The sequence below is a fragment of the Cucurbita pepo genome, chromosome 4, assembly GCF_057944985.1.
Source record: "Cucurbita pepo subsp. pepo isolate OVF chromosome 4, ASM5794498v1, whole genome shotgun sequence".
NCBI classification, from domain to species: domain Eukaryota; kingdom Viridiplantae; phylum Streptophyta; class Magnoliopsida; order Cucurbitales; family Cucurbitaceae; genus Cucurbita; species Cucurbita pepo.
Window position 1 is genome coordinate 257,568 of NC_141801.1, and position 27,050 is coordinate 284,617.

Below are 27,050 nucleotides of genomic sequence, written 5' to 3' on the forward strand. Positions count from 1 at the left end.
TCAATCTTACTTGGAGAGTGATTTGACTATAGAGAACATGTCATAGATTCGGTCGTACATTCAATATTAAAATATTATATTTCAGATATTGTAGAAAATAAATTTTTTATAAGTTTTTAAATATTGAATAAAGTTTTAATTTTATATTTAATGGATTATTCACTATTAAATAAAAAGTTTAGAAACTAACTATCATTATCACCAAACAATTGGATTACAAAAGAATTCTCTCATACTCTAAACACCAAACATAAAAATTAACCTTTTCTTTTTTTCTCTCCGTTGTCCCTTCAACTTCAATACCCTGTCGGGAATTCACAGCTCCCATACTCTGCACACACAAAAATACACCAATAATTTAAAAAAAAAAGCTGAGAAATTTGTTTAGACCCGCTCGACATTTCAGACTGATTGAGTTAGTGACCTAAACGATCTCAATAGGGTTCACATCCAAAACCCATGAACCGAATAGAATTTTTAGTTAGTTGCTCTTCCAAACGACCTCAATTAGGGTTCACTCACATCCAAAACCCATGAACCGAATAGAATTTTTAGTTAGTTGCTCTTCCAAACGACCTCAATTAGGGTTCACATCCAAACCCGCGAACCGAATAGACAAAAAGAAAAATCCATTTTTTCTCTTAATTTAAAACACAATTCAAGAAGAGACCAAATTGAATTTTTACCAGTTTTTGGAAACCAAAATTTAAAATTTAAAATAGTTAAAATAATATTTGAGTAAAAAGATTAATTAGGGGTTCCCAAAAAGATGGGTCCACGTAAGCAAAACTAAGATTCCCTTTCTCTAATAATGCTCGGCATGTGGGCTGTAAAATTTGGCTTCTTACTGAGCTGGCCTGCACCTCCATCAGTCCACCTCGTGGACCACGTCAGCGCATTAAAAAATGAAAACCAGGCCGGACCCGGTCGGCTCGAGTCGTAGTAAAAAAAGTTATTAATAAAACAATAAAAAAGAGAAAACTATAGAGTACTTACTCGGTGGTTGCGTGACTACGTAAGCCGCCCCTCCAAAGTAACACGTGCCAGTCTTTCGCCCGTTCTTCTGATAATAACTATTGAAAGCATACGAAGCATGTGCCTCAAGCGTGTTAGGATTGTAACACGTGGCACCCATTTGGATTGGACGGCAATCCGCCCCTCCTTCACCACAAGCATAATCTAGACTCGCCTGCAGCTTCTCTTTCCCCGCTTCACCACTCGCAACGCACCACGTATTCCCCGTTTGACTTTTTGAAACATTCCCACCGCCGTTGACTGGTCCGGACTTCCCGTCGCCACCGGTAGCCGGCGACGGCGACGGCGATGGTTTGTCGTGGTAGTCTTTCAACCCCTCTGTTGTGAAAGGGATATCGTAAACTGATTCTTCGTTAGGGTAAAATAAGCCGTAGTTTCTTTCCGATGTGGGACCGTTCTTTTTGTTTTCGTTGAAAAGGGCGAATAAATAGACGGTCAGATCTGCTTTCGGCCGCAATGGAGTTCCGCCGCCGCTCAAAATCCGCCGGACCAGATTCCCGTTGTATGCGGCGGCGTTTTCGACACTAGCGCCAATCTCGTTCTCGTCGCCTTTAGACGGCCACCCAGTTTCGGTAACCACCATTTTAATGTCGTCGTATTTCAGAGCCGACATGGCGGCGAAAACGGCGTCGATTTGGGCGTCGAATAAACTGAAGTACCGGTAACCGCTACCGGCATCCACCACGCCGGGGTTCTCCCGGAAAAGAGCGTAGTCTAAAGAAATCACATCGGAGTTAGACTCGTAAGCGAAAAATGGGTAAGCGTTAACCATCAAATAGGAGCCAGTCTGCCGGAGAAACTCCAGCATTGGCCGGAAAACCGATTCGATAAGCTCCGGACGGAATGAACCGGCGGAGGAAGGGTAAGAGTTTTGCAGGGCGCTTAAGGCTATAGGAGAAGAGACTTTAATGGAGGAATGGAGGTTGTATTTAACGAGGGCTTGGTGAATGTTCTTCATGGCCGGAATGAGAAACGACGTCGTGTTATGTGGGTCGACAAAGACTTCGTTGCCGACAGCAATGGCTTCGATTTCCGTGGAAGGGTAGTAGGCGACGATGTTCTTTTCGACCCATGTGTAGGCGAAGGTGAGGCGTTTGGCGGCGGCGAAGAGGAGTTCGTTGGGCAAATCGACGGTGACTTTAATGCCAGAGCCGGAAATGGCTCTGAGAACGGCCGGATCGGTGTCGTAAACCTTGACCCTTTGAAGGCCGTGGGATTTGAGGAGGTTAACGACCTTGACGGCGGAAGGGAGATTGTTGGCGATTCTGCCATAGTTGACACCAATGGAACCAGCCTTTGTAACAACAGGGAAGCTTGGGGAGAGGAGGAGGAGGAGGAGGAAGACGAAGAGGAAGGAGAGGGTTAGCCGCTCCATTACTGTGAGTGAGTGAGTGAGTGAGTGAGTGAGTGAGTGAGTGAGTGGGTGAGTAGAGGAGCGAGTGGGAGAATGAGCGATGGGTGCGTATTTTATTAATGAGAAAGATCAGAGATGGGCCCAACCTGTGCACTGCAAGACAAATCCCACAAAACATCCCTCATATCATTCCTCTATTATTTACGTAATTAGTAAACTAAAAATAAACTCCAAAATTCAACCACCTAAATGTAACGGCCCAGATCCACTGTTAACAGATGTTTAAACGTGGCGAGCTTCCCCTTCAATGCTTTATTTAAAACGCATCTACTAGAGGAAGGTTTCTGCACCCTTTAAATGGTGATTTGTTCTCCTCCCCAACCAATGTGGTACGTGGCACTAAAATACGGTATGTAACAAACTGGATATGAATCTGGGTGGGCTCCCCTCAAGGTTTGAAAACCTCGATTCTCCTCTCTAGCCAAGGTAGAATATCACAATCCACTCCCTTGGTGGCACAGCGTCCTCACTTGCACACCACCCCATGTCGGGCTCTTATACCATTTGTAACAGCTTAAACTTACCATTGGTATTATTCTTTATGGACATTTTCTTATGAGCTTTCTTTCAAAGTTTTTAAATGAGAGATTTCCACGACGTGTTTTGTTATCTTCTCTAACTAATGTGGGATCTCATACTTGGGTATTAGGCCGTTACACAACCCTTCCAATATATTTGAGGACAAAACTAGTAAGTTTGAAATCATTTAAAAGATTGCCTCAATGTCTCAAGCTCGAGAATAATGTCGGGTCAAAGGTTTAGGAGTTCTGGAAGGCTAGGTTGATTTATCCAACATCACTATAAGATAATACATGAATTCGACCGATTAAGTCAAATTTTCCAAAATAAACTCTCGCCCTAAATGAATAATATAAATTAAAATTTTATAATATTTTGATCGAGAATATATGGTACAGAGTTCAATTATACATAAATAAACTATTATAGTCTTATTATTATTATTATTCCTTTTGTTAAGTAACCAACTACCCATTAAAATAACGTTCTAAAATATTGGCCGTCGAATCTAGCCACGACTGAAATCGTAAAAAATGAACGGTCAAGATCTCTGATCCACAAGCTAATCACACCAGTACTTTTTTGGCAATTGGGCCCACATAAGACGACCATTTTCCTGGTATTGCTAAAATTTATCATTTTTATATTGTGTAGCGGCGCTGCATCGTTCTCCATGTGACGTCGACGTGAATGGACTCCACGTGGCAGATAAGTTACAAATATATGCTGATATCAGCCAGGTCAACCGGAGTGAGTGGGACTGGTGACCAGCGAATCATTACGGTAATTAATGGTTTATTTTTTACTTTTCGCCCATGTTTTATGGTTGGCAAGGGAGATTAAATATAATAAAATAAAATATTTTTTTTGAACCAAATTGGATGAATCGGGCTTCTTTAATTGGACCCAGATTTTCCGACCCGTTTGCTCATTTTATACTCTCGGCCCATATTGCAACCAACATCTGAAATTAGGGTTACGAATTCGTCGCTGCTAAACCCTTGGAGTCCTTCCTTCGCCTCCATAAATATCCACCCACGTTCTTCATCTTCCTCACATTTCTGTAGCGGAATTCGTCTATAGTTCTTAGTTCTCCGATGTTCGTCCTGGCGATTTCTTTTTGTAGCTTTAGGGTTTAATTTCGTGTTAGAAGTTCCGATGAAGAAGCACTCCCAAAATTGATAGGAAGTGCCGTATGACACTCCAAACCGCAGCGAGAAGCCATGGATACGACTGTTGGCTCCCATCAGCCAGTGGCCTCCGACGCCGATTCGTTTCTACTTTGGAGCGGGCTGGTTGTTGGATCATTTTGCTGTTTGGGGATTTTCGGCCGTTTTCTGTGATTCTCCTGTGTGGTTGATTTGAAACGGGTCGCTGAGGATAATTTGATTTTCTTTCATTCTTTTTGTTTTTTCGGTTCGATGCCACGTCGTCGAGAGCTCAATGGCGGTGACCGACGATGCTATGATTGAACCAAAACCAAAATTTTCACATCTTGATAGGAATCTGTTCATCTTTTTCCATAGATTTACAGAGCCGTTTTGTGTGATTACATTTTTTTTAAGACTCATCTCATCTTTCTCATACCCTGATTTCATCTCAAATCATGAACTTTTCCCAGATCTGAGACTTTTTTTTTATTGATTTCGAAAGCCAATGAGGATTTGTTCTTTTAGTTGGAATTACCGGCTGAATTTTCTTGATGTCAAATAGACTGCTATCTGAGGCTTTGAAGATTTGTAATGTTCTTATTTTTATTTCTTAAGATTTGTAGTTGAAATTTCATTACGTCGATTGATTTTACAAGAATCCTAAAATATCCACCATCAAATTTATCGTCTAGGTTTTTTAATGCAAATTTGTCTATTTCTTTTTTAATTTTTGAGATCTTTTAATTGATAATACTTCGGAATTTTAAGAATCTTTTTAATTTGAAATTATTAATTCATCTGTTATTAAATTAATTCTCAATATTTATTTATTTTTATACCAAGTAAGTGTACTACATAAAAATACCATTTACATACAAAGTGTAAATATCATGAAAAACAAAACAAACAATATATTGAAATCAATAAAAAGATTATATATTGATTAAATGGTATTTAACTTAGTAACAAATAAATATTATAATTGACAAAATATGTTAAAATTCAAAATTTAAATACAAAATACAAGCGGTTCCATCTGCAGCCTAAAAAGAATCACGGGGGATGATAAGCCATAAACCAGGAGGCACAAATTGGAGCCCGTATTGGAAGAATAGGTTGGGACAGTTTATTCAGTTTCTGTATCAGGACCAACGTATAAAGTCCAACACTGAGAGATAAGGATAAGTATGATTCCAAATATTTGCCCGTAAGGTGCCACTCGTAATATTCCAAAATGCCATATTTGCACCAATGCAGCCTGTGGAAGAATTCAAGGATTCACTATAAGTTAGGACGACCAACACCATGAACGAACAAACAGAACTTGTAAAATATATGTACCTCCATGAAAATAATGTTGCAAACTTTACTTGTTTTCTCAAGTTGAAGTCCCCGAGCCCAACAAACCTTCATTTATGTTGTGGACATAAATTGTTAGCAGCATTACTTGATCGACCGATTGCTTAATGAATATGCATATTTTTGTAGGTTTTTGAATTACCTCGGCCAAGAAGGCAAGCAGACCAAGAACTAGCATCAATAAAAATGAACGAAGATTTGGCAGCACCAGAGTCTGTATCAGCATTGATAGGATTCATAAAAGGGGTTCATAAAACTCAAATTCCAATGACAGGATTTAACTATTTTTGGAACATGGATCACCTCAAAGACTACTGAACATATTCCAGTGACAGGACAAGCCAGCATGCCGAAAGATAAAACTGTAACCCTGCAAGGTTGAGAACAGGATTTCCTGTCAATCTATTCATGGTCAATGCTAAGATGATATCAACAGAGGAAACCGCAAGCACCCGATTGCAGTTTAATGTTTTTTTCTATTTTTTCTCCCGGATTTATGAACTAATCCAGTTTTGTGGGATATGAAAATTATATAGCAGGCTTTTGAAGCTCACGTTCAGTATCATAAGCCTAGTAACAAATCTTAAGCAGAGTAAGTGTGGAGAGCATAGGAAGCCTAGATTTAAAAGTTCAGTTATAGAAACATTGAGTTTACGTACTGTGCGGGGTTATTAATCAGTGAGTTACGCTGTTAGGCACATGAAATCCTCATCCAAACATGTTCCGAGTGCAGGTTTCATAAGCTAGTTTGTGTTGATTCCAATGAGAAGGATCCCTAAGATTGATACAATAGCCTAAAATCCTACAGACACAAGTAGACACCTGGAGAGCAAAAATCCTAATCAATCCGGATTTATTATGTTCTTAAGACCTGAAATTTGTATAGAAAATGCGTGCGTGTAGGAATGACAAATGTTATTAAGATCAAAATTGCATGTGTAATGAAAACCTCTTTTGTCATTCTGAGTACGCAGGGAAAGTTAATAATCTTACACTGGTTGATCAGATGCTTTTGCACTAGCCCTTATAAGGCAGAAGCTAATTCCACCAGCTATTGATGTAAGAAGACCAATTAATATTGCATACACACGATGACTTCCCAGGATTGTGATTCCTTTTTCATCTTCAGTAAACCCTTCAAATAAGGTAATGTAATAGTTGAAGTGTAAGAGAAACTGCAACTCGTTCCATTACATGCTCAAGCTAAAGGCAACTGTGAGTTTAGATGAATGTTTACCTGCCTTATAAGGAAACAAATGAAGATTCAATATGAAGGAAATAAATAATGGTATTAGCCACCAGTTGCTTAAACAGACGGTCAACATGTATCTTTCTTGTCGAGTTGCACAAACTTTAACAGCAAAATAGAATAAAAAAGTGTGTTTTGGGTGGAGGTGTGGAGGATCCTATTAGTGTTTGAGCATAGAACTATCTAAATAGCTATTTTGAGGGGGGGGGGGGGGGGGAACAATTGTATGCTAGCAACATGGTAAAAGAACCAAGGGTAAGTTAACTCACTTCGGTACCTTGACTAGTGAATATTTCTTGGAATAGTAGTAGAACACCCAAAAAACTGCAAGCAAGACCTGAAATGAGAGAGTACCCAGAAAGAAATCGCTTTTTAGCTCCACGAAACACATTTCATATTTTTTAAAAAAATAAAAAAATAAACTGAAAGGACGAAATGAAATGCATTAACTAGCGTCTAATAATAAAAGAAATAATATGAAATGCAAACAACAAAGATTCTAAAGAGAGAGGCTTTATTATCATGTTCACACTTTTCTATATAACAGAGGTGCTGAAAACTCCACTCCTACTTACCCTCCACTGATCCTTTGCGGGATTTGCCTACCCCAAGTCTAGCTCCAACAGCAAGGATTTTATCAAGTTGTAAAGTTTTTAGTTTGAATAAGGATGAAACCACAATCTAGAAAGGTATCTTCAAACATCCCAGGCCCTTACCACTGGGGCACCCCTTGCAGTAACCATCATGCTTAATGTTGTTAAATATTAATGAACTTCACTAAACGAAAGAGGACTTCACACGTCATACTTTAAGTTAAAAAAACTAACACATTCTAGAAGATAAAACAGTGATCATATGAATTTCAATAAAATCAAACTCATGTAGGGAGAAAACCAAAATTGGGTTCCATTATTTTTTTATCAATCTCATCAGCTGTTTCAATGGAATAATTCAAATATAATGAATGGTAGATTACTAATCAATGTGTAACATCTTTTCACATCATGATGCATTCTTTGGAGGGTGGAAAATGAAAATTAATCAAATGCATACCCCCAAAGTCCGAAAATTTTAACTTTTCGTGTAAAATAAACCTTGCCATAACTGAAGCCAATATTGGAGTAATAAAGCTCAATACAATTGCCTGAGACAAAGGCAGGCTTTGAATGCTGAAAAAAAAAACAAATAAAAGAAACAGTTTATATTCAGTAAAGCTCCAAAATCTCAGAAACAAAAGGCAAGATTAGCAAATCAACACTGGATGGTTGCCTGATGGAACTGGAGACAGAGTAATAACTTTCAATTGTAAAGGTACATAGTAATAGTAATTATATCAGAAATTTTTCTTTAAACTATGTCCCAGACAAGGCCATAAGTTGTGGGATGTCAGGTAGTTTTCACAAAATGTAATGAAATTGCATGCAATGATTTTCAAAGGAAAATAGCAAATAAAGGATCTACTTGGTTGTCTTTAAACTCCAAGACCATATGATGATCAAGGCACTAGATGATGACTCCAATAGCAATGATGTCTTGCAATATACAAAGTATGGGAGTAAATTTATCACAACCATACAAGAAACGTATTTTACATTTGATAGAAAACAACCCACTGTATGAAGCAACAAAGAGGAAAAAAGGAGGGGTAAGACGTCACCCATGCCCATGGACATGGAGTAATAAAAGACTTCCTAAATGACATCTATAATAAAAGTGGACTAACTAAAAAAGAACCTGTTAAAAGAGCTCCAACTTGAGGCTACAGTTTGAACCAGTCCATAAAAATCCTCCTAAAAATATCATTCAAAACTCCACTGTTCCTTTTAATACAAAGATACCAAATTCTATGCAAACAATTCTTTAAATACCCACACTGGAATTGAGCTTTATTTGCCATAAAAAAACAGGACTAACGTAATATACCTGTAAATAAAACCCATCAATGAGATAAGTCCGGACAGGGCACGAGCAACCAGAAGCTTATTAACATGTGTCTGTCCAAACATTGGTTGGTCGTTCCTCCTCAACCACAAATACGATAGTATTGTAATAATTGTACATCTTGAAAAAGCCATTTCAAGAATTGGTATAGACTGAGCTGCCAAAACAAGTGGAAATTTGAATAACAACACAATACTAAAGCTCAGCCGGAAAGAAGAACATTTATCAATTGGTTGGATAAGAAACTTTGTTAATTTCTAAGAAGTAATCACAAACCAGAATATCTAAGAACTAAGAACTAATCACAAACCAAAATCTACTGGAAGAGGAAATGACAATCCACACACTACGTAAAGCACCGCGTTTCATTATAATATAGAAACATTTCAAAATTTAGTCGGGAGAAAAATTTACTAACCAGAAAAAATATCCATCAGAACTTCCATGGCAAAGTAGAAGATGGAGGATAGAGAAGCACACAGTAGACCAGAATATCTTGATCCACCCCAAATCCAAATAATAGATTGGGATATTGAAGATGCATCACTTTCATGGAGTTTATTCACCTGCTCCTGCAAATGTACATAAAACAATAATTGTCATGAGATTTCATCAAATTAAACAACTCGAATTATATTCATCACATAAAAGAAATGCAAACATCAAATGAAAAGAAAAAAAAAATGTGACCGGGGCCTTCTTGGTGCAAAGACTTTGATTAACAATATGTGTTCCAATCTCCTTGCATTGCAGAGTAACCTAACACTACTTCAAAATCTCTAAAGTGATCTTAGATAATCCAAGGAACAGAGAAGACAAACCAAACGCATAATATGAATATAGAGAAAGAAATATCGAAGTGCGACATGTTAATTGAGAAATCGTAGTGCCAAAACATCGAGACATTGAGTTTCCACATCTCCACAACCAAAATCGGTAGCAACGGATGAACAAAAGATAGAAATTATGGACGGAGAAGTACGCATCATGAGTTATACCGAAGGTTTTCTTCGAGGATATGAAATGGTGAAGATGTTGATCTTGGGCTTTACAATTTGATCGGCGTCGGACATTGTCGGAGGTTCATCCCGGACGATAAGCTCCACTAAATGATCCGTTTCACTGTGGATCTTATCGGACGCCATTCTTGGAATTCCCGGATGAGGAGAAATTAAGAAAAAATTTACAGATTCAGAGTTCGAACATCGAGAATGACGGATGAACAAAGCAAGACAGCCACAAGAACAAGCCCCTTGAATTTCTCCCGGCCTTTTCTTTTCCCTCCAGGAATTGCAAATTACTCCTCCTGATTTAGCATCATTATGTATGGATAATTACAAATTACACCCTTCAAATTAATCAAATCGATTCCAAGCACAATTTACATTCTTATTTGATTTACCAACAAACAATATTATTGTTATATAAAAACTATATGATAATATATTAATATTAAAACTATATGATAAAAATAGATTTATTTAGTAAATATTATTTAATAATTCTAATGGAAAATAATAATAAACTTTAAAATAACTTTACGCTATCATATTTATTAATATAGATAATATTGTGTATTTATTTTGACAAATCATATATCATTAATTAAATAAAAAGTTTGGTCATAATTTAATTTAAAGATTTCCCATAATCAAATCAACATGCAATTATTTAGGCTAAGCATGTGTTTAATTAGTTTAAACAAATATATATATATATATATATATATATATATATATATATATATATATATATATATATATATATATATATATATATATATATATTCCATTTCAATTGCTTTTTAGCAAGGACAAAAAAAGAAAAAAGAAAAAAGAAAAGACATTTGCTATATATTTTATTTTGACTTAAAAAGTTGAACAAAATCCCTTTTATTGACTTTATTTGAATAAACTATTACAAATAAAAATAAATTGAATAATATCAAATTAATGGGTTAATATTTTAAAAAATATTTGATTGCAATATTTAATAAAATTAATAAAAAAAAAATTAAAATTTTATAAAATAATTAAAAATATATAATTTTTATAAATGTCACTCTCTTCCAAATAAATAGACTTGAAATAGTTAAAATCTTAAAAGAGTACAAAAAAAAATATAATAATACAAAAAAAAATAATGAGTTAAACAAACAAAACTTCATAAATAATTAAGAAAAATGGAAATTTTACAAAATTGGCATAATTTAAATAAAGATGAAAAAGGGTGAAAAAAAAAGATTTATAATAATATAATAAAAGTAAAAACAAAATGTTGGAATTATGAATATAACCTCCTGGGTGTCGGCCGGACAGGTGGGGACCACCGGTGGGACCCACAAAGATTGGTGTTTTAACTTTGTGCGGCCCGCCACCGTGAATACAGCAGCTGAACCAGGAACCGCCGGTGGCCCTTTCTTCCCACCACCGACAATCCCTAAATATTTCCAATTTTATTTTTTATCGTGTTTTTTTGTGGCTTTCCATTTTCTACCCACTTTAATTTACTGTTTTGCCCCTCACAATAAAATAAATATATAAAATAAAATTGAAAATATATCCTTTTCTATAAATGGTTTTCTAAAGCAATCAATATTAATTATTTTATTGCATTAAATTTGGTATTTGGTATTTTTATATTTTTAATTTGATTATTGTTATTGTCTATACTTTTAATAATATCATTATTGTCTCAAATATTTATTTAATTATAAGTTATTGCAACATTTCAAATTAATGAAAAAATTAATATAAAAAGTCATATAATATATATATATATATATATACAACGTCTTTATCCTTAATTTAATGATATAAATGTCTACCATATGTCATATTTGTTATAAAGCATACATTTAAAAAAAAAAGTCGAGATGATAGGTCGTATGATTATTTACTCGATAAATATTTATTGTAAATTACATTATTTTTCAAAGTTAGGCTTAATATTTATATTATGAAATTATTTATCGTAAATTACATTATTTTTCAAAGTTAGGCTTAATATTTATATTATGAAATTAATAAATTTAAATAGAAAAGAAAAAAGAAGAATAAATTTGAAAGGTGGAAAATAATCTGAATATATTATATTAAAGCGATCGGATATAATAATATCAGTGGGATTTATTCTTTTCTTTTTTCTTTTTCTTTTTTTATTCACAGATTGAATTATTCTTATTTTTATATTGTAGCAAATTAAAAACGATTTTGCTATATTACTAAACGGCGGCGTTTTGGAATAGTAAAAGTAATTTAGAGCTAATTTGGATTATGTATTATGATTATATAATTAACAAATAATTTTAGGAATGTTATAATTATATAATTAAAATGCTAATTTGCGTGAGAATTTCCATAATTAGGGGAAATGATTGACACTTGCCTTATTCTTAAATTCGTGGGGGCCATCTAATTTATTTTTGTTTTTCCTTTTATTTTTTCATGTGAATATTACGTTTAAATTGAATTAAATAATGGCGACAAATAAATATTATTATATATCACGTGAAATAATGCATGTATGAATTATATTCTATTATTTATTTTATTTTTCTCACCTTTCAAATCAATTTATTAAAATATTTTTATATTCAAATATTAATTGCGGTTTTAAAAAATGTTGATCCACAACACAGTGCAGGATCTCACAGTCCACTTCTTCACCGTCCTCGCTGGCACAACACCCCGTGTCTGACTTTGATATCGTTTGTAACATCTTAAGCCTAGGTAGCAAACCGATTTGGTTCCATTTGTAATAGGTCAAGCTCATCGCTAGCAGATATCTTCTACTTTGGCCTATTACGTATAGTTGTCAACTTTAAAATTGACCAGGGATCTCAAGCATAACTTGACATATACTTGAGCGTATTTATTTTAGACATGGTTCTATTTTAATTCATATAAGTACTTTTTATAAATATTAGACATAATGATTTAAAATTAGCATAAAATCAAATCGTATATCATTTAATTTTTATGTCTAATTAATTATAAACTTAGGGACTAAATTTATAAATTTAAGAATTACAGTACCATTAGCAATTATTTACCAAAATGTCCGCCAAAATTAGAAAATGAGCGATTAAAAAGGGGTTTAATGGTAAATATGAAATTTTGAAGGGGGAAAATAAATGTTAGGAAGCTGTCTAATCCAAACTACCCGCCCAAAAATCACGGCTCTCTTGTAATTTTTTTTTTTTAATAAATTCAAAATACTATTAAAACAATTTCGCATTTTTTAATAATAAAATACAAAATTAAAAGATTTATTGGATAATTTTTTATGAAGTAGATTATAATTTTACCTGATAAAAACAATTTAGCATTTTTAAATAATTATTTTGGAGTTCTTTTTTACCTCACGTGAGAGTCACGTGCAAATGTCATAACCCCAAGCCCAATTATGCCAAAAAAAAACAGAAGCACACTTCAATACTTCAATCAGGTTTAAAGTGTGAGAAAGCGAGTGAAGAGAGAGAGAGAGACTCACATTTTCTCTCTCCCATTTCGCTCCCAAAAAGCAAGTTTCAACGGCAAACAACAAGCAGTTCAACTCCGCTAATGGAGGGGGAGACCACGGTGGCGACCACCACAATAATGCAATGCCGCCGCCGCGCCGGGCCTCCCAAACCTCCGAGATCTTCAGGCCTCTTGATCTTCCTCTCCTTTTCTGTTCTGTGGAACTTCGCCGCCGGAGCTTTCGATTACGCCGACGCTCTCTCCAAGAGTCTCCTATACTTTGAGTCTCAACGATCGGGAAGACTTCCGTACAACCAGCGCGTCAGCTGGCGAGACCATTCTGGCCTCACCGACGGCCTGGAACAAGGAGTCAGTTCCTCAAACTTCTCAATGGTTGCTCTGTTTTCGGTTTTTTAAAGCATCGCTTAGGGTAATCGATTCGAGTAATTTTCGGTGTTACAGGTGGATTTAGTCGGAGGATACTACGACGCTGGTGATCACGTGAAGTTCGGCCTCCCAATGGCTTTCACCATAACGATGCTGTCATGGAGCGTGATCGAGTACCGGCGAGAAATCGAAGCCGCTGGCGAATTAGAGCACGCTCTCGAGGCGATAAAATGGGGAACCGATTACTTCATTAAAGCGCACACTAGCCCCGATGTGCTGTGGGCAGAGGTGAATCTCATTCTCAGTTTATCATAATCGCGACTAATCGCATTGTTCCCTAAGCATTTTCCCGCCGAAATTCAGAGTGTCTGGTGTGTGAAATTCACAGGTCGGAGACGGAGATACAGACCATTACTGCTGGCAGAGGCCGGAGGACATGACGACGTCGCGGCAAGCGTATAAAATTGATGAGAGTACCCCAGGGTCAGATCTTGCCGGAGAGACGGCGGCAGCGATGGCAGCAGCGTCGATTGTGTTCAGAAAAACGAACTCACATTACTCGCACCTCCTGCTCCATCACGCGCAACAGGTAACAGAAGTTGAACAGAGTTAGTTACGTTGTTAGAGGAGGAAGTTGATTGAAAACGAAATTAAACTGACTGAATTTGTGTTTGGAAATTTGGATGTGAAATAGTTGTTTGAATTTGGGGATAAATTCAGAGGTAAATACGACGGAAGTGTGGGAATAGTGAAGAGCTACTATGCGTCGGTGAGTGGGTATAAAGATGAACTGCTGTGGGCTGCGCTGTGGCTGTATGAGGCCACCGACAACAAACAGTATTTGGAGTACGTCGTCAACAAGGCTCATTGCTTCGGTGGCATTGGATGGGCCATTTCCGAGTTCAGCTGGGACGTCAAGTATGCTGGCGTCCAACTCATGGCCTCCAAGGTAAATTCTCTTTATTCTTGTTTCTTTTCATTTAATTTTCTTGCTTAACCATAATTGTTTGAGCATACTAAAACTAGTTAAAACTATTATAGTCTCGACCAATAAGTTATAAGTCTAAATCATTAGAAGAGAGATGATTAAAAATTCATCTCAATTAGTATTATCATACTTCTTCCAATCTATATTAGTAGAATCTTGGGTCGTGAGTTTTCAAGTTAAGTTTTATTCTTTCCTTCCTCCCATATAAACTTTGAAAAAGTTGATAGAAAAGAATAATAGAAGATTTATTAAGACTAAAAGTTGAATGGTTCACATCAACGTGTACAATGAGTAATAGAAATAGATTTGAAAATTAGAATTTAGTTTATATGGTGTTTATACTTTTTAGAAAGCTAAAAGTTAGTCTAATTAATTTTAAATATGAGAAGTAATGTTGAAAGTTTGATAAAAACCTACCTAATTATAAAAATTTTATCAAACCATGTGAACTGAACTCCTTGTGAGGTCGAATTTAGGTTAGAAAGTGACAATAAGATAGGGATTGGAGGAGGAATTAATGTTTAATGGGGAGTGGGATCTTTTGTGAGGATTTTGTGTTTGATTAAGGAGTGTAAGGGGTGATAAATGGAATAAGTGAAGGGGAGGGGAAATCTGGGCATCTCTCACCGTTTTTAAAGCTTTTTTTTTTTTAAAGCTTTTGGTCACGTCAGAGATGGAGTGGCCCCTAATTAAAGGACCCAGTGGACAGCAAGGGGTAAAGTTTTAGAGTTTGAGTCATGTTGGATGGAGCACAAGGCCACGTGCATCCGATACCACAGCAATTAATGTGCCTTCTGCCTACTCAAACCCCTCCACGTGTCCCTTTTCATTTCCTCTCTCCATCTCCCTAGGATCACACAGCTCATTATCCTTCCGGAAAAAAAAAAAAAAAAAAAAAAATCTCTTTACTCTTTACTCCTTAATCTTTGTGTTCTCTTTCTCATTCTAGTCCCTGCTGTTTAAATGTTTTCAGTTTAGTCCCTTTTAAGTGCGTTTCCACCTAGGTTAATATAAATGATCCTGAGTTGATTAGCAAAGAATAAACCTATGTTGATATGAGGTTTTTTTTAGAAACTGAAAGTAAAATTATAAGAATTTATGCTCGAAGTAAGCAATATTATATTGTTGTAGAGGTTCGTGATTTCTAACAAATAATTTACAAAATATTTGTGTTATATATTTTTTCATATACTTTTTTGGTGAACATTTAGCTTAAGACTCACATTCTAACAAAATAGTGGTTAGAGTTTAAGTTCGTTTCTTAGAATATGAAGGATGTTTTAGCTGAAACGGAAAGTCCAAAGAGGACAATATGTGCTAGCGGGAGATTTGAGGCGTTACAAATGGTATTAGAGCCAGACAAACGATGTGCCAGCCTTCTCGCTGTTCCCCAAAAGGGGTAAACACGAGGCAGTGTGCCAGCGAGGACACTGGGCCCCGAAGAGGGTGGATTGTGATGTCCCACATTGGTTGGGAAGGGAAACAAACTACCATTTAGAAGGGTTTAGAAACCTTCACCTGCTAGACACGTTTTGAAGCCTTGAGGGGAAGCCGGAAAGAAAAATCGAAAGAGGAGCCTCAATCATTGTTTTAAATATATCAAAGATCAAAAGTTATAATTATAAATTTCTAAGTCAAAACTTCCACAATAACAAGGAGTAATTCTTGTCTCTGTTTAGTTGCTAATGCAGGGGAGGCATAATAGCAACGAGCAAGCCAAAATTCTGGAGAAGTACAAATCAAAAGCAGAGTTTTACCTCTGCACACTCCTCAACAAGAACAATGTCAGCAACGTCGAGCGAACTCCCGCCGGCCTTCTATTCATCCGCCAATGGAACAACATGCAATACGTCACTACGGCGTCGTTTCTCCTCACCGTCTACTCCGATTACCTCCGCCACTCCAACCACCACCTAAATTGCCACGCCGGCCCCGTCTATCACGAAGACCTCTTCAAATTCGCAAAACAACAAGTAGATTACATCCTCGGCGCTAACCCTAACAACATGAGCTATTTGGTCGGGTTCGGCCCCAAATTTCCTACAAGGGTTCACCACAGAGGAGCCTCGATCTTGTCGTACAGAGAAAACAAAGCATTCATCGGGTGTACTCAGGGGTATGATAACTGGTACGGTCGGGGAGACCCGAATCCGAACGTCCTCGTTGGAGCGGTGGTGGGCGGCCCCGATTGCGAAGACAAGTTTGCCGATGAGAGAGGGAATTATATGCAGACGGAGGCCTGCACCTACAATACAGCGCCGTTGGTGGGCATTTTTGCCAAGTTGTCGCAGCTTGAAGAATCGGATCCGGGTCTAACCCGGGAAGACCCGATTCTGTATACTTCATCTTGAAAAGAAAAAAAAAAGGTAATAATATTATTATAAAATATATTGATAAACATGTGTGGGAAATGGGAATTTAATTTTGGGTGAAAAAAGAAAAAGAGAGTGTTTTTTAATAGGTGGCTGAAATTAAGGAGTTGGAAGCCCCAGCTTTTTCTTTTGTAGCTTCTTCATTTATGTTTATATAATTGATATAGTAAAGGTAAAGCTCCCTAATCTCGTGGACTTGCTTTTGCCTCTTCCATCTTTATTCTTCTGTATTTGTATAATATTTCTCATTTATTCCTTTCGTATTTGAGTTGTAGAACAGTGCTAGCACAATTAGGTGAATTTGGGCTTCAGCCCAGCTCCATTCCTGCTTGATTTTGTCTTATCATTTGGTTTCTCTTTCCATCCAATTTCTCCCCTTTCTAATCTTGAGATTATTAATTCCAGTTATAGACTAATTGAATTATCGTTCCATCTCAAGTGATGAAAGTCCTACATGAGTTTATAATCAAAGAATACACTCTCCATTAATAATGAGGCCTTTTGTGGAAACCCAAAGCTACTAGGCATTTTGTGGAAACAAGCAAAGTCATGAAGGCTTATGCTCATTCCCTAAATTAACATCGATGTGGGACACTTTCATCCAACACCTCCCCTCGAACAATGTATGTCTCCCCTTAATCGAGGCTCCACTCCTTTAGAGTCTTCTCTAGTCCTTTTTTACTATGCCTTCGAGGCTCACAATACTTTGTTCGTCATTTGAGGATTTACCAATCTATTGGCACGACTAAGTTTAGGGCATGAATCTAATACCATGTTAGACGAACACGACTCTCCACAATGGTATGATATTGTCCACTTTGAGCATATAGCTCTCATGGCTTTGTTTTGGGTTTCCCCAAAAGGCCTCATGCCAATGGGTTTCACCTCAATCGAGCTCCACTCCTTTGGAGTCTTCTCTAGAAAGGCCTCATTAGCAGATGTGTGACTTCCATCGTTCAATGGGTTCACCTAACAAATATGTCCATAGTAAACACTAAAAGACATGTTCTTCTTCAACCCCTCTTTTCTTTGCATTTCTCCCATTACTGTAACGGTCACTTCCTTTGTTCCCTCTTAAACCCTCCATTTTCTTTCTCTCTCTCTAAAACGCCTCTCCTACCAATGGCGATCAATTTCGCTCTCTTTCTTCTCATTGTCCTGATTCTCTGCAGCGCGGCGGAGCCCCAGCATCCCTCGATCAAAGGCCAAGGCGGCGCGACGGAGCTCTGGTGCGTGGCCAAGAACAACGCCGACGACGCCTCTCTGCAATCCGCACTCGACTGGGCTTGCGGCGCTGGCGGCGCCGAATGTTCCCCAATCCAGCCCAGTGGCGCCTGCTACGACGCCTCCAATGTCCAGAACATGGCCTCCTTCGCCTTCAACGACTACTTCCTCAAACACGGCATGACTGACGACAGTTGCTTCTTCCAAAACTCCGCCGCTATCACTTCCTTCAACCCTAGTCAGTTTCTTCTCCCTCCCGATCTCTCAAATTCTCCATCGAATCTTTGTTTTCTTTCCAGATCTGCAACTGAATCGCTCATTGATTTATCTTTCTTGTTTCAGGCTATGGAAATTGCAGATTCCCATCTAGGTAAAAACTTTCTCCATGATCTTTAAACACCCTGTTTCGATTTAGGGAACAATTAATGTCCGTAATCAAGAAATTAATCATCAACCGTCAACGAATCTCCGACTTTTAAAGCCTTTTTTTCCAGTTTAAAGCGATTAATTTCTCTCATTTATGGCGCAGTTCGTTGAGAAATGGGAACTTCTCAAGCCAATCCACATCCGTAGGGCTGGGGCCAAGCGAAAACCTAAGCGGATCGGGTCGAAGATCGGGTCGGATATGGGTTTGGCCCATAGCAATCGGGTATTTTTCTTTAAACTTATGTTTCTAATATAAAACTTAATCTAGTTTTGTTGTGTTTAATTAGATTGATTGTCATTTCTGATTGGTGGGTTTGTGTATTTATATTTGAATTTTGGTTTTTATTAGTTGAAATCTTTGAGGTTTAATAATACTCGTGATTCCGGAGATAAAAGTAGATACCAATTAGCGATTAGGAGTGACCAAACAAGATAAACAAATCGATCAAACGGAAGTCAATAATCGATATAAGCTAAAGTTTAAGTCGAAAACACCAAAACCCTCATTTTTTTTACTGAAGGAGTTGTTCGTATCATTTTTTTTTTAAAATGAGCATTTTGACTTTCGACAACATTAACGTTGTAGCAATCAACACGTTGAAAAAATTATCACCGATCAATCCGTCGGCTACCTGACATTACACCAAACATGTTTTATAAAGGTATGGAAACATTCTCTAGTAAAAAAACGTGAGACTAACGATGGTCGGTAATGGATTAAAACAGATAATATTTGATAGCAACAGGCTTGAAAGGAATGTCACGGATAGTTATATTTTAAGTGGTTGAATTTTTTTTTACTAAGAAGTATAAATGTAATAAAATATTTGAAATAATTAAGGAGAAAAATATAATTAAGAAAGAAAAAATAATATCTTTACATTGACATTTGCTGCCTCTCCAAGTCTTGAACGTCGTCGTTTCCATTTTCGCGAACACAAGGTTGAATTCTTCTTGAAGACCTTTCTCTACTTAGAATCCGTCTAAATGAACTCAATCGGGAGCTTGACCCACCACCGCTCTCCGCCACCGGAGCCTCCCGGGGTTCCGGCCGAATCATCGGCGCCGCCTCCGTCCGGCAAATTGGACACGTGGAATGCAACCCAAACCATTTGTCAATACATTCCAAATGGAAAGTATGTTTACAATTGGGTAAAACTCTCGCTTCCTCGCCGTCCTCGACGGCGCACAAACACACGGCGCACTCTACGGCAGCTGGGTTTTCCAATTGGTGTTTGAAAACGACGACTGGCAGAGACGCCATGACAAGGGGGTCGAGGCCGGAGTGCCGCGGCGGTCGCGGAAGGTCGCTGGAGTCAACGAGGGCGAGGATTCCAAGGCGGCGGAGAACGGCTTGGCGTCGGGCGTGACGACGGAGGGCGTAACGGGCATAAATGTGAAGGGCAATGACCAAAAGAACGACAAGAGAAAGGGAAATGATGGCGGTGAGCATGATTCTGTTGTTTAAATTGTATGGGTTTCGGTTAGGGCGGTGATCCACCCAAAAGGGGGAGTCGCCGCCGTCGAAGGAGGAGGCGGACATGGGGTGTGCCTCTGATTGTAGTGAGAGAAAGAAGAGAGAGAGAGAGAAGGAGAGGAAGAGAAATTAAAATGGGAATTAGCAGAAAAGAAAGGGAATATAATGGGGATTGGATGTTGGTGTTAAGTGTGAAAGAGAAATTAAAATGGGAATGAAATTTCTTGGAGAAGAAATAAGGGAACTGCCAAACATTGATCAAAAGCTCTGTGTTTCCTTTTGTTTTTCAATTAAGTTGACTGTTGAACGTTGACTTCTTCTCTCACGTCTCATTTTTAAAATAAAATAAAAAATCTAAAACAATAATTAATGGCTCAAATTATAATTTTTTTCATTTTTTTTTTTTTTTGTATTATTATTTTAGGGTTAAATAGAAACTAATGAAAAAAAAAAAAGACAAATAAATAAATGTTGCTAAATCATAATTAAAAATAAATAAATAAAATAAGTAAATAAACTGTCACATGGGGTAGATTGCAACTAATTAAAAAAGTTGGGGTCGGAAAAGAAAAAAAAAAAAGAAAGTTGAAATTATTGCAAAATATATATATATATATATATATATACAAATAAATTTTGAATATTTTCAATAAAATATTGAACTTTTAAAGGTTAAAAAATATTTTATACCATTAAAATAAGAAATAAATAAAAAAGTCATACCATCGTGATTAAAAGAGGTATATTTTATACCGATGATAATATAAAACTTGTATTTATGAAGATAATTAAATATTAAGGTAAGTTATGATAAAGTTTTTTTTTTTTTTTTAATTTACTATTCAAAGACATTATTAAATTTTTTAATAGGTTGTATTTAAAATATAATTGAGTGGTATTTTATAATTTAAAAATGTATAGAAGTCAAAGAAGGAAATTAATTCCATTTGTCCATTTGCGTTTAATTTTTAATTTTATTTATAAAACACGCCTTTGAAACTTAGCCATGGCTATGTTTAAAAAACATTAGCATAATTTGTAGGCTAAATATTCATTAATTTTTATTTTTATTTTTAAATTTAGTATATGATTTTCTTTTTTCAATTATACAAATTATTAATAGAAACCTATATAGATTTTGCATAATTTATTATAATAAATTAGAAACTAGTTGATAGATAATTTCAAAATAGAATCTATCGAAAATAGTAGCAATAAAAATAGAATTATATTTTATATTTTTAAATATGTGTTTAGTAACCAATTTAGAAGCTCAATTACAATTTAAACAATTATTAAAAAAATATATATTTTAGAATATATTTATAGAGCATATAATTAGTTATAGTTGCAACTAATTATTACATTAAATACAAATTATTATTTGATGAAACTTCAATCTTTGACTATTCTTTTAAGGTCAAACTTTCATACAATCATACTTGTACTAAAAAAACTCTAAATCATATTTGTGGTAGGGTGAGAATAAAAGAATATATATAGTGAAATTTAAACTTTTAAATAATTAATAACTAATTGGAAAAAAAAAAATCAACTAAATAAAAAGTCAGATGAAATGAAAACGACATGTAACAACTAAAATTTGGACTAACGAGAAAGAAAAAAAAAGATGTAAATTACCAAGTTTGCTTGAAGCTTATAGTGTACTGTGTTCGAGGAGAGTATTGTTGATTGTGCGTCCCACGTTGGCAAATTTAGAGTTCGAGGAGAGTATTGTTGACTGTGCGTCCCACGTTGACAAATTTAGAGAATGATCATGAATTTATAAGTATATCTCCATTAGTACGAGGTCTTTTTGGGAGCTCAAAGCAAACCCATGAGAGCTTATGTTGAGAGATTCATGATTCCTAACAAGATTGACCGCAATATGTTTGAATTTTATTCCAAATGGCCCATAAGAAGTTTGAATTTTATTCCAAATGGCCCATACTTCTTATGTAATATTTAATATTAAAAATCCAATAAAATAATAATAGGGAATCCGTTTCTTTCTCTTTCTTCTTATTTACATTAATATTTCATTTTCCGTTTGACCGTAGATAATTATTTATATTTTTTTTAATCTCAATTAAATAAAAATAAAATAAAATTTTAAAATAGTTAAATGTTTATGAAAAATATCAATTAGTTTTTAATTAGATAGTTAATTATTCGTGATTTATTAATATTAAATGACAAGGTCAATTTTTTAAACTCACCCAAATTATAATATTTACAAAAAGAAACTAAAAGTTCAAAGTCAAATTCAGAAAGTTCATGTCGAACATATTTAATCAAAGTAATTAAATGTGAGAAAAAACTGAAATTCTAATAACGTAAAATTTTAAAATTTGACAAATAGAATTTATAACCAAGAAACAAAAGTTCAGTTTTAATATTGTAGGGCTTTACCCCAAAGGGAGCCCTTCCAGAAATTCTCGAAGGCCTGAGCCAAACCCAGGCCTCAGAGGGGGTTTGGAAATAGTTTTCAACCAGCAATTGACGCGCCTCGGTTAGAACCTCACTAGCTGCGTCATTGCCCTAAGCGCAAAGATGATTAATCCAGCTGCTTCCACTCGCCTTTTATATCCATCCGCGTCAGTCCACCTTCAATTCTTTTCGATGTGGGACAAAAATCTAAACCCCAATGAGAACGCACCTCTAACCTAAAATCCTTTAATTATCTCTTCAACTATGTTCCTTCAAATTCTTGAAAATTTTGAGCTTTTTTTACATTCAAATTTTGTACCATCCATTTTAACTAGCGACTTGATCTAATAGTTACCGTCAAAGATACGTGACATATTATTTAGGTTTTACCGGATGTTGTCTTTAAATTTAATCTGACACACGTGTCAATCTAATTGGTCTCAAATTTGATACTTTGTAATTTTGTTATTTTTATATAAATACTAACGTAACAAAATAGCCGAAGTTTCAACTTTGTCGATGTAGACATGAACTCGGTTTTCAAATATTGGAAAATTATCTCTCTAAATTTCTTTCACGTCAAAGGAAGGAAGAGTGGAAAACCAAGCAGCTCAATGTTTCACCTAAATGTGAAAGAGGAAAATGGTTGGAATCTTCTAGCTCGGTCACTTTCTCTTGCAATTACTAAGCCATCTATCGTCTCGTCACACTTAAAATGGTTATTTTTTTAAAGTTCAAAGTTTTTCGAACGATTTTGATGATAAATTTTTATAATTTATTTAAATTTGAGGACTACAATATAAAATTTTAAAAGAAAATATCAATAATTAATTATAATACACCTAACAATTTCAATAAAAAAAAAATACGAGAAAATATAAATCAATAAATAATTTAAACACTAAATTCGAATTTTATTACATTATCCATAATCCTTTTAGTAAATTGAAATTGGAATAAAATCAAATCTACCGGTGATAATTCGGAGACGACGAATGACTCCCCCAAACGACGCCGTCTTCCACACCTTCACCTCGAATCCGTGACGGCGTACAGAACTCCGACGGGCCCTCGAATCGGCCGCCGTGCCCAGCCGACTGACGAATTTGATTACTCCAACCATGCATCGGAACCTGGGAAAACGCCGCCGTCGAATTTTGCCCCATCAATGGTTGCTGCAGCCACAGCCCGGCGTTGCCTCCTTCGTACCCTGCCGGAATCGAATCACCGATGAGCCGTTGGTAATTTCCCGGCGAAGAGTTTGCATTTTGCTCCGACGGAATTAAGCGAGAATCGTGAAAATTATGGAGAGATAGGGCGAGATCTCGAGGTGGGTTAGTGGGTGTCAGAATCAAATCCACCGGATAGCCCTGGAAATTGATGGAAGTGGTGGCAGAGGTCGTCGGAAAGAATGGTTCAAGCGACGGAGCAAAGTGTCCGACGGCGGATTGTAACTCAGAGGACTCTGTTTCCGTTTCCCCTGTTTTCCGATTTGGGTCAGCGAAGCCATTGGCAATAGGGGAATAAGGAGGAAGCTCTCGAAGCTTGTCAATGGCGAATTTAGCCTTCTTGATTAGCCAATCGACGGCTTTACTGGGCCGATCATAACCCAACTGGTCTTGCACGTCGTAGAATCGGATGGCGGTGTGAGCCGACAATCTGACCCGGCGGTCGCGAGGGCCTTTGGCGGTGAAGACCTTGCTATGGCGGTCTTTCCGGGCGGTGGAGCGGATGATATGGCCACCTTGGACCGGAACAATCTCGGCGGCGGCACTGGATTTCATTTTCCGGAGGAATTTTAATGGTGGGTGTGCTGTGAATTGTGATTCTTCTTATCTTTTGATTGCTGAAAAAGATTGAAACATCAGAATCAAGGAGGGACCAGTGGTAGAATTGGAGGAATTAAATGTGGAAGTCTGTGAAGATGAAAGGGTAGATGCCAAATTTGTACGTCGAGTCGAGGTGACGGTAGTGGCTAATTTAAATAAACGATCAACGATGGCACACTTTGAGCTTGTTTAGCTATCTTATCTACTTCGATATTTACAAATTTCAGGTCTGAAGCCTCGTGTTTTATTGTGTGATCATCAAATGCGGGACCATGTTGCTATTAAGCTCAGTTTCCACCAACCCACAAACAAAATGTAACCGGTTGGACTGTTAGTTTGTTTGTGACAAAATTTCACTGGTTTCTTTAAATCGTGCTTCGCTGATCATTTGACTCAGTGACTCTGGACTACCTAGCCTAAACGTTTCAAAACTTCTTTTTGAATATAATTTTTTTAAGATGTTGAATGGAAAAGTTGATATGATAAATGATCATCGTTCTTTTATTATTAATTTAGGTAAGCATATTCATTAGTATCATTTTATTCCACGTCACTGTCACGTATTTTTTATATAACATTCAAATGGGATTGTATTCCAAAAGATATAAGTAAAAAATATATATATATATATATATATATATATATATATATATATATATATATATATATATATAAGTTAAAAAGAATAATATTACAAAAGAATAAAATTATTTTGAAACTAATTAAATTTTTATATATTGGCCTGGCTATGAATGTAGTGATTGTGAAATGATGTGGCGGCTTCTCATCCAATCGTTTATAAGCCAGCGAGGCATAATACTCATTTCCAAAAAATCCAACATACACCAAATTCAATTTTTGTAATTTTGCACCATTGTCTCTTGAAAAAAAAAACAATTTAAATTAATTATAAATATTTGTGTTTATATCTATTAATATAATGAATATATTTTAAATTATTATCCAATGCTAATGGGTGAACCCAATCTAGGTGGATATGTACGAGTTCGACCAAGATCAAAGTCATTCAATTGCGATACAAGTATTGTAATCTCTCTTCTTACCCACATGTTTTTAATGGAATTGACTTTTAGGAGGCTTAATTTCAACTTGTTATCAACGATTTTTTTCGACCACGTTTTCTAAAACATTTTATCTCAAAATGTAACTCAAGGCTCAACCATACATCAGAATTGACCGCAAAGTCCGATTTTTACTCTAACTCATCATATCACTTTTTTTTTTTTAATTTTTTTTTATTGGGTCAATTTGACCAACCCAAAAATAAAGTTTATAATTTGTTAGACAAACACGACTCTCCACAATGGTATGATATTGTCCACTTTGAGCATAAACTCTCATGGCTTTGCTTTGGGTTTCCCCAAAAGGCCTCACATCAATGGAGTTAGTATTCCTCACTTATAAACCCATGATCATTCCCTAAATTAGTCGATGTGGGACTTCCATCATCCAACATTTTTTTTTTTTTAATTTTTTTTTTATTGGGTCAATTTGACCGACCCAAAAATAAAGTTTATAATCCACTCAGACTCTACTATACTTCTTCTAACATTGTAATGAAAATGAAGAATATTTGACATTTATAAAAAATATCAGTGATATACTTGTGAATATTCGATATTTGAGTTTTACGAAATTTAGTTATTAATTTAATATATATAAAATTTCTAAATATTTATAATAAATATTAATGATATGCTATGATTCGTGAATATTTGATATTTGAGTTTTACGAAATTTTGAGTATTAATTTAATATATATAAAATTTCTAAATATTTATAATAAATATTATTTGATATTTGAATTTGAAGAGATTGTAGTTATTAATTTAATATATATAAAATTTCTAAATATTTATAATAAATATTAATGATATGTAATGAGTCGTGAATATTTGATATTTGAGTTTTACGAGATTTTAGTTATTATATTAATTTATAAATATTTATAAAAAAATATTATTAAAATATTGTGAATATTTGATATTTGAATTTTATCCGTCGTTCATTGAATATATATAAAAAATGATTTTCGGAAGTCAACAAGCATAAAAATTCATGCTGACGTGGCGAATTCCAATTGGATATAGCCCAAAATTTTGGATTTGGCTCCAAAAACCAAAAAATCGCGGGTTTCAAAAACAAAATCTCCCTCTCCGGTCTTCCCTTCCCCCTTTTTTCCGACCAAAAAATTTAATTTTCACTCTCAATTCACCAAAATTTCATATCCAAAACCCAAAATGATTTCCATTCCGATTCCCACCAAAACCTCCAACATTATAACCCCACATTCCCTTCTCCTCCACCACCACCACCACTTCAAATCTCAATCTCTCTCTCAATCCTTCACCGTCTTCAATGGAGTTCGCCGCCGTCCGATTCCCCGGCAAGGAGAACCTCCCGCCGCTTTCCCAGAAGCAGTTCCCCCCAATTCCAAAGAAACCCATCACCAGAAGAAGATGGAATCGAAAGCCACTCGCTGATATAACCAATTCCTTTGAAAGCTCTGTTCGCTTTAGCTCCGTTCAAGATCATTCCAGCTCTGTTCGCTTTAGCTCCGTTCAAGATCATTCCAGCTCTGTTCGCTTTAGCTCCGTTCAAGATCATTCCAGCTCTGTTGAATCTGTTTGTTTACCGCTTAATTCCAAGAAGAGGAAGGCTGCTGATGAAATTTGTTCTGGAACTGCTAAATCGCTCAGAATGGGATTTAGATAATTGTTTGAATTTGTTTGTTCTTTTTCAATTCTCTTATAGAAATTCATCCC

General features: G+C 35.9%; 6 protein-coding genes and 4 non-coding genes across 10 annotated transcripts; 5 read left to right on the top strand and 5 right to left on the bottom strand.

Annotated features, from left to right (window-relative positions):
* Positions 1 to 165: 165 nt before the first annotated feature.
* On the bottom strand, positions 166 to 2,475 carry LOC111793646 (glucan endo-1,3-beta-glucosidase 12). The gene is made up of 2 exons (XM_023675625.2): positions 997 to 2,475; positions 166 to 331 (listed from the first exon to the last, which is right to left on the bottom strand). Exons 1-2 carry the CDS (start codon positions 2,408 to 2,410, stop codon positions 297 to 299), a joined length of 1,449 nt encoding a protein of 482 aa, XP_023531393.2. The 5' UTR covers positions 2,411 to 2,475; the 3' UTR covers positions 166 to 296.
* A 1,646-nt stretch (positions 2,476 to 4,121) lies between these two features.
* Positions 4,122 to 4,189, top strand: LOC111794136 (small nucleolar RNA U49). The gene has a single exon (XR_002815029.2). It is a non-coding gene; the product is annotated as a small nucleolar RNA U49 (small nucleolar RNA).
* Positions 4,190 to 4,383: 194 nt separating this feature from the next.
* LOC111794131 (small nucleolar RNA snoR2/U65) lies at positions 4,384 to 4,525 on the top strand. Its single transcript, XR_002815025.2, has one exon. It is a non-coding gene; the product is annotated as a small nucleolar RNA snoR2/U65 (small nucleolar RNA).
* Positions 4,526 to 4,618: 93 nt separating this feature from the next.
* LOC111794125 (small nucleolar RNA snoR77Y) lies at positions 4,619 to 4,701 on the top strand. Its single transcript, XR_002815020.1, has one exon. It is a non-coding gene; the product is annotated as a small nucleolar RNA snoR77Y (small nucleolar RNA).
* Positions 4,702 to 5,033: 332 nt separating this feature from the next.
* LOC111793647 (uncharacterized) lies at positions 5,034 to 9,977 on the bottom strand. The gene is made up of 10 exons (XM_023675627.2): positions 9,667 to 9,977; positions 9,087 to 9,240; positions 8,651 to 8,825; positions 7,781 to 7,896; positions 7,005 to 7,064; positions 6,472 to 6,613; positions 5,782 to 5,848; positions 5,621 to 5,692; positions 5,461 to 5,526; positions 5,034 to 5,377 (listed from the first exon to the last, which is right to left on the bottom strand). Exons 1-10 carry the CDS (start codon positions 9,811 to 9,813, stop codon positions 5,246 to 5,248), a joined length of 1,131 nt encoding a protein of 376 aa, XP_023531395.1. The 5' UTR covers positions 9,814 to 9,977; the 3' UTR covers positions 5,034 to 5,245.
* A 3,136-nt stretch (positions 9,978 to 13,113) lies between these two features.
* Positions 13,114 to 17,141, top strand: LOC111793645 (endoglucanase 11). Its single transcript, XM_023675624.2, has 5 exons — positions 13,114 to 13,500; positions 13,594 to 13,806; positions 13,907 to 14,107; positions 14,213 to 14,467; positions 16,186 to 17,141. The coding sequence occupies exons 1-5, from the start codon at positions 13,234 to 13,236 to the stop codon at positions 16,855 to 16,857; spliced, it is 1,608 nt and encodes a 535-aa protein (XP_023531392.2). The 5' UTR covers positions 13,114 to 13,233; the 3' UTR covers positions 16,858 to 17,141.
* A 790-nt stretch (positions 17,142 to 17,931) lies between these two features.
* Positions 17,932 to 18,902, top strand: LOC111792587 (PLASMODESMATA CALLOSE-BINDING PROTEIN 5). Its single transcript, XM_023674096.2, has 3 exons — positions 17,932 to 18,340; positions 18,445 to 18,472; positions 18,632 to 18,902. Exons 1-3 carry the CDS (start codon positions 18,001 to 18,003, stop codon positions 18,777 to 18,779), a joined length of 516 nt encoding a protein of 171 aa, XP_023529864.2. The 5' UTR covers positions 17,932 to 18,000; the 3' UTR covers positions 18,780 to 18,902.
* Positions 18,903 to 19,354: 452 nt separating this feature from the next.
* On the bottom strand, positions 19,355 to 20,289 carry LOC111792585 (RING-H2 finger protein ATL40-like). The gene has a single exon (XM_087123425.1). The coding sequence runs from the start codon at positions 20,069 to 20,071 to the stop codon at positions 19,406 to 19,408; it is 666 nt and encodes a 221-aa protein (XP_086979551.1). The 5' UTR covers positions 20,072 to 20,289; the 3' UTR covers positions 19,355 to 19,405.
* A 2,120-nt stretch (positions 20,290 to 22,409) lies between these two features.
* LOC111794150 (U4 spliceosomal RNA) lies at positions 22,410 to 22,560 on the bottom strand. Its single transcript, XR_002815042.2, has one exon. It is a non-coding gene; the product is annotated as a U4 spliceosomal RNA (small nuclear RNA).
* A 741-nt stretch (positions 22,561 to 23,301) lies between these two features.
* LOC111792122 (transcription factor TCP10) lies at positions 23,302 to 24,396 on the bottom strand. Its single transcript, XM_087123113.1, has one exon. The coding sequence runs from the start codon at positions 24,217 to 24,219 to the stop codon at positions 23,404 to 23,406; it is 816 nt and encodes a 271-aa protein (XP_086979239.1). The 5' UTR covers positions 24,220 to 24,396; the 3' UTR covers positions 23,302 to 23,403.
* Between the last annotated feature and the right edge of the window lie 2,654 nt (positions 24,397 to 27,050).

Bases quoted from the DNA above. Each gene is read 5' to 3' on its own strand.
- LOC111793647 (XM_023675627.2), bottom strand. From the start codon at position 9,813: ATGGCGTCCGATAAGATCCACAGTGAAACGGATCATTTAGTGGAGCTT. The intron at 6,614-7,004 runs GTACCGAAGTGA...CCTTATTTGAAG, and splicing joins AGAAATATTCACTAGTCAAG to GGTTTACTGAAGATGAAAAA. The intron at 5,693-5,781 runs GTGATCCATGTT...ATGCTGATACAG, and splicing joins TATGTTCAGTAGTCTTTGAG to ACTCTGGTGCTGCCAAATCT.
- LOC111792587 (XM_023674096.2), top strand. From the start codon at position 18,001: ATGGCGATCAATTTCGCTCTCTTTCTTCTCATTGTCCTGATTCTCTGC. The intron at 18,341-18,444 runs GTCAGTTTCTTC...TTCTTGTTTCAG, and splicing joins TATCACTTCCTTCAACCCTA to GCTATGGAAATTGCAGATTC. The intron at 18,473-18,631 runs GTAAAAACTTTC...TTTATGGCGCAG, and splicing joins AATTGCAGATTCCCATCTAG to TTCGTTGAGAAATGGGAACT.
- LOC111793645 (XM_023675624.2), top strand. From the start codon at position 13,234: ATGGAGGGGGAGACCACGGTGGCGACCACCACAATAATGCAATGCCGC. The intron at 13,501-13,593 runs GTCAGTTCCTCA...TCGGTGTTACAG, and splicing joins CCGACGGCCTGGAACAAGGA to GTGGATTTAGTCGGAGGATA. The intron at 13,807-13,906 runs GTGAATCTCATT...TGAAATTCACAG, and splicing joins CCGATGTGCTGTGGGCAGAG to GTCGGAGACGGAGATACAGA.
- LOC111792585 (XM_087123425.1), bottom strand. From the start codon at position 20,071: ATGTCCGCCTCCTCCTTCGACGGCGGCGACTCCCCCTTTTGGGTGGAT.
- LOC111793646 (XM_023675625.2), bottom strand. From the start codon at position 2,410: ATGGAGCGGCTAACCCTCTCCTTCCTCTTCGTCTTCCTCCTCCTCCTC. The intron at 332-996 runs GTAAGTACTCTA...TTGTGTGTGCAG, and splicing joins CGTAGTCACGCAACCACCGA to AGTATGGGAGCTGTGAATTC.
- LOC111792122 (XM_087123113.1), bottom strand. From the start codon at position 24,219: ATGAAATCCAGTGCCGCCGCCGAGATTGTTCCGGTCCAAGGTGGCCAT.